At 42.2% G+C, this 10452-nt stretch overlaps 1 protein-coding gene across 2 annotated transcripts in view; it reads right to left on the reverse strand.

The window, feature by feature from the left end:
• The window catches only part of FGF13 (fibroblast growth factor 13), a 102447-nt gene that overhangs the window by 44317 nt on the left and 47678 nt on the right, over window positions 1-10452 (reverse strand). The window contains exons 1-3 of one of the 2 annotated variants that reach the window (XM_010715215.1): window positions 10259-10446; window positions 8094-8204; window positions 3137-3240 (exon numbers count right to left, since the gene is read on the reverse strand). In XM_010715215.1, coding sequence (XP_010713517.1) covers window positions 3137-3240; window positions 8094-8204; window positions 10259-10445 — 402 coding nt within the window. In that variant the 5' untranslated portion in view covers window position 10446. Of the gene's footprint in view, window positions 1-3136; window positions 3241-8093; window positions 8205-10258; window positions 10447-10452 lie in introns of those variants that run through there. The other variant, XM_010715216.2, reaches the window with a different exon arrangement.

Raw genomic sequence — 10452 nt, forward strand, 5'->3', positions numbered from 1 at the left:
TCTTTTTTTCTTTTTTCTTTTCTTTTTTGCTTAGCTGAGTTGCTGCCTTGTCCCTGAGGAGCTTTTATCATTACATTAAAGATATTATTTTTGCTCTAACTGACAGACACCGCAAACTATCTATAAAGTCTGGCAGCCAGCTACAGATATCTGCTCTCTGCAGTTTCATTATACTTCACTGATCCCCTCGTGGACCAAATTCACCTCGTTTTGGAGCACAGTCACTGGATCAGAAGCAAACCATACTGCAGCCTTTTCCGAGGTCAGCTCCCTGAATCATGTCCTGCTGGGGAAAGGGGCGAGGCCAAAGGCAGAGCTCAACAAATTGGCAAAATGCATCTGCAGATATTCTCCATCTGCCAGCAACCATAGCACATTGTGGCTAGGAAATATTTTTTACTTATGTAAGAGACTTCAAATCAACTAATTTGATTCAGAAAGGCTGAAAGGCACCACTGCACAGACAGCAGCACAGGGCAAGGAACAGGGATGGCAGGGTGCTTTTCTAATCATTTCCCAAATGAATCTGTAACCTTTGGCGATGCAATCTGAAGGAAACGGTGCAGACACAAACACAAATGAACCTTTGGGATCACAATAAAAGTGAAGGCACGTGATCATGGCATAGACCAACATATTCTCTCTCCTTGTTTCATTGTATCATCAATGCTCATTATATTTATCTCTGAAAATAGTGCAACTATCTGTTGTCATTATCTACTATTGCAGTACATTTCTATTTTTCCCCTTGTTCTTGCTTTGAGAGTTTGTCAGTGCATTACGGGCCTTCAGCTGCCAATCAATCCCATGTTGCCATTTGCCTGCTCCTGACAGATCCCGCTCAGGAACACCTCCCTGCAGGGGCTTGGAAAGCCTTGGGATGTGTAGATGGATGTCATTTACTTGAGCTGATCTCTTCCTCCAGCTCCCTGTTGGCATCCCTTGAACAGGTGAGCGTTCAGATGGTATAAATCAGCTGTGCTCTCCTGGGACTCATTTACATCAACCACAAACCCAGTCCAAAATACAGAGCTAATTTCTCATGTATCAGGCTGTCAGGCTGTATCCCTTGCTGAAAGGACGATTATCAGCAAAAGATGAGCTAGAAACACTTAAGAAGTGGTGCTGGAGCTATAATCCTAAACCTGTTCACATATCAGGTGAAGCCTATCAGGCTGAAAAATTTAAGAACAAATAGAAGAAAACACAGCTTCCCAATAAATAACAAGACTGACTATCGTTACTAAAGGAAAAACAGTGGGATGTCACTCACTACTTTTACAATAACAATAATGTATTAAGTTCACAGAAACGAAAGGATTCAAAGATGATACTATGCATGGTAACACACGAGACCACATAAAGAACTCTCTTTAATCAGTGCTAATAAAACCAAAAAATGACAACCAAAATGAATCTCCAAGCTCTGCCTACAGTGCCTAGGTACCTATCAGACTAAAAGCTGGACTTCCCCGAATTAAGTCATGAGTTCATCAAGCATCCGGACAGTGCTCTCAGACATGACTTGGTGTTTGGGGTATCCTTTGTGGAGCCAGGAGTTGGACTGAATGATTTTTATGGGTCCCTTCTATCCCTTCAGGATATTCTATGATTCTCAGTCTCACATTCTGTTACAGCCTCCTCGCATTGAGGAATACTGGAAGTGACGGTCCCTTTGACTTTGTGTTCCCGCTGTAGGTCTGAATCTGTCTGCATCCCATTTTCTCCAACTTTGCAAAAACTACTGCACCTTTGCAAAAATAGATCTGACTCTTCCAGCACGCACCTTGCAGCGAAAGAACTGATCCACTCCAGCCAACACGTCTCCTGCGCGCAATGATGGAATTTCACTTTATTGCACAAATTGCTCTGTCCTATCCCAACACATGACTCAAGAGGTGACACTGACAGAGGCAGAGCAGTGCCAGCAGAATCCTGCATGGCTCAGTGCTGTCGGTGAGTGGGCAGCCAGCAGATGCTAATGTCAATGAACACTCATGGTGCAGTCGAAGGTGCATGAGCAGTGCAAATGTAAATGGCACTGTGCGTTATAGGGTGGTGCAGGATTAAGGGGGCTTTGCATGATCTGGCTGTGTGGCCACAGCCCTGCAAATAGATCAGTGGATTAGCAACACTGAGCAAACAGCCAGAGCAGAAAGAGAAGTGGAGTTCGATGCCGCTCACTGAGGTTTTACTTTGTCCCAAAGCATACCCAGCTCTAATTTGCTTTTGCTCTTGCAGAAAAAATAGGCAAAGTTCACCCTGTGTCCCAGCTGTCAGGATTGCAAAACAAATGGGAGATGTGAATAAGTTTATTTAATTGTTACCAGTATTAAAGGCATCTTAAGGGAATCGTTCTTAACGGAGAATATTTTGTAATAGATAATAAATTACATTTTCCTCTCATTTCTTCCTTGGGAAAAATCTATTAAGACTCTATAATTAAAACTCCTGAACATAATTCAACTATATGTTTTAATTGAAAATGTCCGTTTAAAAGTCCTTCTTCTTTTTCTTTTCTTTTTCATGAAAACAGCGTTCGCTCTCTTGAGAAATGTCACTGAAAATTATTAATTGACATTCGTCATCAAAACCTCTAAATGAAACGTTCCTTTACTCACGCAGCATCTCGAAGCCCTAAGATTTTGGCACCCAATCCCATTTCTGTTTGAACATCCTGGCCAAACAAAAAAAACGACTTTCTCTAATCCCTTTTAATAACAGCAATGGAGATGATACGGGAAGATACAAAACGTGCTCAGGCAGGCGTGTGATTCACCACGCTGTCCTTTTTCCTCCCTACCTCGCACTGATTAGCACAATCAGTCGGCAGTGACCAAGAGAGAGCTTCCTGTCTGCTTTGGTTTTGCGTCTTTTTAAATTTTTTTAAAATTGACTTCACACTTTGGGATCATTAGTTTGCATCCAAGCGCTGTGGTTTGATTCCATACATTCCTGTGTATTCATAATAGAAAAAAAAGAGCAATACACTAAGCAAGAACGTCACCACTAGACCTAATTCACTGCCAAATTCTGTCTCTGTAGGTTACAACTGGGTTCCTTGAAACAGCAACTTAATCATTTACTGAGATCTTAAGAGAATTTAAGTGAGAAAAAATGACAAACATGTACTTACTGATGTGTATAGGTATCCTTCGCTGTTCATTGCCAGATACAATTTTGTTTGAACCCCCTGAATCGCCACCACTCGTAAACCCACAGGTATGAGGTTAAACAACGCTGGGAGAGAACGGAGATGGAAAGCAAAATTAATCCTTTACGGTATGCAGATTAGATAGAGCATTAGGCCGTAATTACTAGAACCAAATTAAAAAAAAAAAAAACTATTCATGCATATATTAATTTCCGTGGGCGCCATGGAACAATACTGCTAATATCTTTGTCTTGTATAGCAATTTCTAGCAATAGCTTAGAAATTATCTACAGAGGATAATCAACACATCTCCCCCCTTCACCATGAAGGTGGTGGATTGGAGGTGCTGAGAGCTGAGCCGACTTACCTGCCTCATAAGCACAATACAAGGACTGAGTGGAGTTGAACATACCTTTATTTTTTATTGATGATATGATATTATTGTTTAATGATGATAAATGTGGGGAAAAAAAAATAAAGAAAAAAAAGAAAATTCCCAAGCAAACAAAAAGTTTTGTAAAATGATCAATATTTTTTTTTTTCTTTTTTTCAAATCCAGGAAACATTTTTTGACCAAAAAAAGAAATTCAGAAAAATTAAAACCCCTCATGAGCATCTCAAAGCGTTTTCACTCAGAACTCCTTGGATTTTTTATTTTTTTCTTGTTGAAGAAGAAAATGGGTTTGGAAAAACAAAACAAACACACACGAAATATCTTAAAAATGAAATCAACTGACAGCATATTCTTTAGATCAAACTCAAAATATATGTCTTCAAAGTGGAGCTTGCGTTTTTACTTGCAAAGATTCTAACAGTGACAGTATATATAAGCAGAGAAACCTCTCTTCAGGAAAATGAAGATACTGTTTTTTAAATGGCAAATTAACAAAACAAGCAAAGCTCTGCACAGCTTACATTTGTGACTATGTTAAAACCGAAGACGAGTAAGTGAGATGAATACAGTGCTCTGTGTTTGATATGGAGGATCCAGAATTGAGGGGAAGTTCAGAAAATGTTCGATTTTCCATCATTACCCCAGGTGTCTCCTTCCTGCTGTGTAAGGGCAGAGTTAGGGTGAAACAAAGTGAAACGTTTCTAGCCATCTATTCCTTGGCTGTAGAACCCTGGTGTGCTCCAGGCTGAAGGTTGGTATTTATGGGCACTGTCTGAAGCCAATTTAAATCTGAGTGATGAATTTGAAATACTCTTACTATTTTCAAAAAGAATGACAATCCATTATAAATACCTTTTTCGCCCCGATAACACCCAAGTGGTCATATTTAATTAAAAGAAAATTTGCAGCCTGACAGCATTTAATAGAGATCCTAAATTCTGGGAGTGGGGGTGTCGAGAGCGTATCCATCATGGTTTTATGGTTTTTCATCAGTAGAAGTAGCTCAAACCTTCCAAACAGGATAGCGCACATGGATGCATGTCCTGTGTTGGTGAAGGCATGGCCAGAGGTGATGCTGGAAACTATTCCATCTGACTCAGCGAGTGCTCCCATAGAGAGCCCACTTCTGCAGCTCAGCCCCCAAAAAGCAGCACCTGATTTCCCTGTGGGCAGGATAGTGCAACTGAAAGTTCTGTATCCAAGCAGAACCTGGAGATCTCTTTCGAAAGATGCTTTTTTTAATGGTGCATTTCAGAGTGGGGCTTTCAGGTACTTTCAACACAAGGGTACAAAAACGGGCTCTGCTGCAAATAGTGCTGCCCGCAGATGAACCGAGCACAAGGCAAAGCCTAGGACAGTCAGGAAGATGGAGCTCACAGCCACAAGGAACAGAGATTGGTTTTAGTGAGCGATTCCTGGCTGTGCTGTGTTTGGCAAACTGAGCAGAGACAGGATGCTGGGGAACTCGCTGCGGCGGGTGCTCAGCTGCTCTCCTCCGCAGCTGAACGTGTTTTCCTGCCATAAACGTACAGGCTCTATTTTGAGGAGAGGCAAGCACACTCGGAAGCTGGTGTGTATGTTGGTGGGATTGGCAGCTGACTGTCGGAAGTTGCAAAAAGGCCCGTGGGGGAGTGCTGCTGCCTCTGCATCATGGCCACGCTGCACTCTGCTCTGCAAACACCCCCTGCCATGGACAACGGACATGAGATGCTATTGCATTTCTGGTGGTTGACCCCCGAGGCTGGAAAAAACGCCATGGAAAAATAAATTGTTTGCTACGACAATCAGTTTGCATTAGCTCAGAACAATGCAGTTATTTGCATCCTCACTTTTCCCTATTACGTTCGCGCTGTGTAAAATAAGGACATAATATCAATCGTAATGAAAAACTTGGTGATGCCCAGGGGAGATATGATCTTTGCTATAGCTGTTGTGCGGTACGTGCTGACAGAGAATTAGAGCTGTAAAATAAAGAGGCAGCGGCCACAGCTGGATTTATTAATGTATACAGTGCTGTGAGGTCTGTGCCATTGCTGTCTCAGCCACCTGGCCTTCCATATGCTGTCCACAAGGCATTGTTTCCTATATTTCCTTATTATATAAGTTCTCAAATCTCTGTGTCATGCCAAAATTGGAGAATAAATTCCATCTTGATTTAAAACCTTGCCCTATTTAACACGTTTAATGAGGCAGAATCTGGTTCTCAGCCAGGAAATCCTTTCCACGAGGCACTTCCTCAAATTACACGGACTCCTGGCTTAAAATGAGGTCTGGTGAGCTCGACAGTTCCTCACCCCAATGGCTCACTTCCTGCCTGCACTGTGCTCCAAAACCTGAGCTTTCTTTTAAACACCTCACAGTCATGGATGCAATCCTGTTTTGGTGAAGGACTGTAGAGATTGCAATAATTGCTCCCAAGTCAGAGCCAAAGGGCATCTTCAGGCAAACTTCCCACCAGCTCTGGGTAGCAAATGATGGAGAAGGCAGATCCCAGGGCCCAGGTTGCTGTCAGGAGCCCAAAAAAGAGGATGCAAGCTCTCCTGATCCCTGCAACGAACAGGGAAAGCAGATGCAGACATTTAGTAAGGAGATCAGGTAGGCCACCATTCTAGTTTGCTCTATGAGCCCCAACATTATGCAATCGCTTTGTTGGCACAGTTGAATCTGAAGATATTCGTCTTGTTAAGGGGAGTTTTAATTATCTCACTGCAATGCAAAGCAAATGGTCTTACAGCAAATGGGTGGTGGAAGTGGTAAAAGGGACGAGCTGTGACATCCCTTGGGGTGCAAAGGAGGACAGAAGAGAGCAGAGAAGGGTTCTTCCTGAACAGGAAAGGCCCCGCAGTGCACAGATATGGGGCAAAGGAGAGAGATCTCTCCAGAAATTGGAGGAAAGGATTTTAGTAGGCCTGATCCACCCAATATTCACATGAGCGAGGCTCTGGGGGAAGCCCATTATATAGGCTCTGCTTCTTAACACTGATCTCTTTCTCTTGATAATACCATGAACAAAAATATTGCTATTAAAGTAAATTCAGTACCATGGGACTTTACCTACATACAGGAGGAATATATATCAAACTATTTTTTTTACAACAAAACCCTCCTGTGTTCTGACCACAGATATATCACAATCATTTCTGATCTACTTTCATTACATTTAAGTGTCCAGCATCTTGCAGGCCAACGTCCAGCGACCAGGAGATTATACAGTTTGCTTTATAATCCCTCAAGTCATGGTAAATGTAAGGACACAGTGGAAACAAAAATATCTTAGAAATAGATGTGTTGACACAAATGCCAAAAGCACAGATAGACTCAAAATTTATCTTGCTTAGAGTGTCAGAATCCTCATGAGAGGAGTTCCAAGTAAAGTATTTAAGTGAAACAATCCCTTCAAAAATAATGTGCAGTTTCAGATGTCTTCTTCGGTCCATTAAAAGTTTATGGCAGTATCATGCAGTAATGGAGAAAATAAGGTTTTCCTACTTCTTCTGCTTTTTAGTTTTTTGCTTTTTTTAAGGTAATTAACAGAATTACTCTGAAAGCCCAAACCAATCTGCATTGATCTGTCATGATTTTCAATCATTAGATCACTCCCTTGAAGGAAAAGCAACATTTACGATTCATAAGTGCTGCTCTTAGAGGAGAAGTCGTGCTTGCATGGAGAACTCAGCAACACAGCAGCATCCAACCAGCACTGCTCCGCTCCAGCCCTTGTGCCATCTTCCCCACTGCCATCAGCACCTTGCAATCACCAAAGGTGTTTATAAAGGGTGAGGTCTGCCTGTTGATTTCCCAGCTGGATGACTGTGTGGTCTGAGACACCTTCTGCAACACTTTTTCCTCTTAAGCACTTTCAGAACAATAACTTCGTTTTAGCTAAACGATACAGGTATCAGAAACATCTGCGTATTTTATGAACATGCATCAAATCTATATTCTGGTCATCATTTCTTGTTTTCTGTTAACTCTCAGAATTGTTAGATAAATAGAAATCCACAAATCGTTTTTTCCCCCCACAGAAACGCTGGTTGAAATATAAAGGTATAATTAAGTTTAGAAAGGGGTTAAAAAAAGTAATAATAATAATAATAATAGGGGAAGGTGAACTTTCAAATGATGATGAAGTCTCATTACGTGAGATAACGCAGCTCTGTTTGAATGAGCCCCAGTTTCAGAGTGGAGATAGAGTTATTCTATTTCAGGCGCTCTGAGTAGGCGAGCAAATTTTCCCTGCTGAAAAAAAAAAATCTAATAAAATCCAAAGGACAGCAATGAACTTCTCTGGATTACCATGGAGATAACATTTTCTTTGTTTGTCATATGTGTCATCATTACTTTTCTCTAGTTCGTTATCCCTATCAGTGATTTGTATTTGCATCTCTTTCAGACCCAGTAAGTCTGAAGGAGCTCTGTGCTGTGCACACAGTGTTAATGCTGCTGCCACTCAGTCACTGTAGGACAACAATCTCTGATGGACCTACATGGGAAGAATGAGACACCACAATTCACAAACACACCATTTATTCTCGTGCCACTTACTATAACTACTGTCCTCCTCTTTTGTTCCATCAATTGTTCCATCTGCTTGCAACTGCAAGTGGTATCCTTGCCTGCTGTATAGCTTTGTTACTATACCTTTAAGCTGAGGCTCTGTAAAAAAACAATAGTGAGATTAATGTGGGAAATCCTGATGTGCCATTCCGAGCGAGCAGGATGCTAAACACAAATCTCCTGGTTTCTTCTCAATGCTGAGATGAGAGAAAAGATCCAAGGCAGAAGCAGGGCAACCAGATTTGCAACACTTTTCGCTTAGGGTGAGATCAAATCAATGTCTTTAAAATCAACTGCCAAAATGATTAAATGCCACTTTCTATTGTAACGAAGGTACAACATTAAAATCTGCTTCCAGCAACTACAAATTCCAACGGCGCGCTGCTTGACCTCGGGAGCTCAGCCCTATCTCATTTAAGATTAGAAGCAAGCTGGCAAAGAATGCATTCTGCTTTTTAAAAAGGTGTGATTTCTTAAAAGGAGAGGGAAAAGAGGACTACTACGATAGCACTGATGGGAGCTGTAGTGACAGCTGAGAGCCTAAATATATAGCAGCAAACATTTACCACAGGAATTGCTGCAGCTCTAATAAACAAACCCCCATTCTGTGCTCCTCCAAAGAGTGCAGAGCATCCGAAGTGATAAACTACTCAGTGAACATATGGGGAATGGAGGGGGGAACCCTGAAATCCACCAATGTGTGGAACTGCAAAATAAATATTACTATCAGGGTTAAGGTAATTATCTCATCAGCTAGAAGAAGATCAAAACAACACATACTTTGGAAAGATTTCTTTTTTTTTTTTCCTTCCCTTTTCATAATCATCCTCATATTCACAGTTCAAAAGTGAAATATCTCAAATGCTTTCAGATCATTCTAGACCAACCTGGTATTTGCTGTCAAGTCTGCCATTTAAAATATCTAGGTAATGCACCAGGAGTAATTGGAAAAAAAAAGGTCTACTTCCACTGAATCCCAATGACATCTGCATTGTAGTCATTTCACACAGGTCTGCTTGTCAGGAGGTGATGCATTCTCTGCAGCTCGCTCCACAACAACTTACTTAATTCAGAGATAGACCCATTGCAGAGATACGATGTGTCATTTCCAACTTCTAGTGCCTGGGTAAGAGTCCTTGTGTTTGTAATCAAAGATATTAGGGAGCTCTGCTATCAGCCAGTTCCTTCATGTTAGGAAGAGCTGAAGGCAAAAGCTTGTAACAGTTTGTGTTACTTTCTATTGGAGACTTTAAGAATCGTACAATCATTAAGGTTGGGAAAGATCACTAAGATCATCCAGTACAACCATCAACCCATCCCCACCATGCCCACTGTAAGAAGGGTACTGATGGATGCACAATCCTTGTTCACCAACCCATCTGACAAAAAATCAACCCAAGCACTGCTTTAGCATTTTAGCCATCCCAAACCCAGTGCTGCTTGCAAACTATGTGCAAAGCAGACCTTGGATGGCAGCTTGGAAAGGCAGACAGGTTCAATGGCTAACAGCACCACTGTCTCAGCACAGCAAAGCGATCACAACATTACTGGAGGGTTTTGCTCCTCCCACATACAAAAACCCACTCAGATCAGGGACCAAGCTTTCATGCCTGATCTTTAGCACCTCTGACACAGAGGGAATCGCATTTGCAGGCAGCTGCATGTATGAGATTCCTAGAAAGGAACAGGGCACTGAGGCAGAACTCTGGAAGGTACCAGCAAAAGCAAAAAAAGCTTCTTCTGCAATCAGCAAGTAAAGCAAGGCACTGGCATTCTGCAAAGCAGGAGGACAAAAACAGATCTCTAGTGCTAAGTTATTTACTGTACAGCCGAAGGGGGTGCTAACATCTCCCCCACAAATAAATCACGTGTGTTTGTATATGTGTATGTGTAAAACAGCGAGATTGCTGAATTACCAGTACATGGATGCACACCGGAGTGCAAGTGAGACAATGGTGTGCAATATCTTAATAAATCGGATGAACATGAATAGGGAGAGGACTGGCATGGAGTACCATGTCTACCAGATCATACAAGCCAAGATGGCAATACCTGCACACCCATTTTACCAGCCCCGAAACATTCCCGCTACCGACGCACAGCCCGGTGTGCACCAAACCAACCAGCCCCCCGAACACATAACCCTTGCCAACCTGGTCGCCTTCTTCGCCTTTTCTTGGAGCCAAAGAGTTTGACTCTGGAAAACACATTCAACTTGTTCTTGTCGCAGCTTCCCTTGCTCTTGCTGGGGCTGTTGACACACTTACAGGCATTGGACTTCTCCCGCTCCCTGGCTTGTCTCTTCTGGCGGATCAGGGAGCTGGCGATGGCTGCGGCCATGGCCGCC

The sequence above is a fragment of the Meleagris gallopavo genome, chromosome 9 (assembly GCF_000146605.3).
Source record: "Meleagris gallopavo isolate NT-WF06-2002-E0010 breed Aviagen turkey brand Nicholas breeding stock chromosome 9, Turkey_5.1, whole genome shotgun sequence".
NCBI lineage: Eukaryota > Metazoa > Chordata > Aves > Galliformes > Phasianidae > Meleagris > Meleagris gallopavo.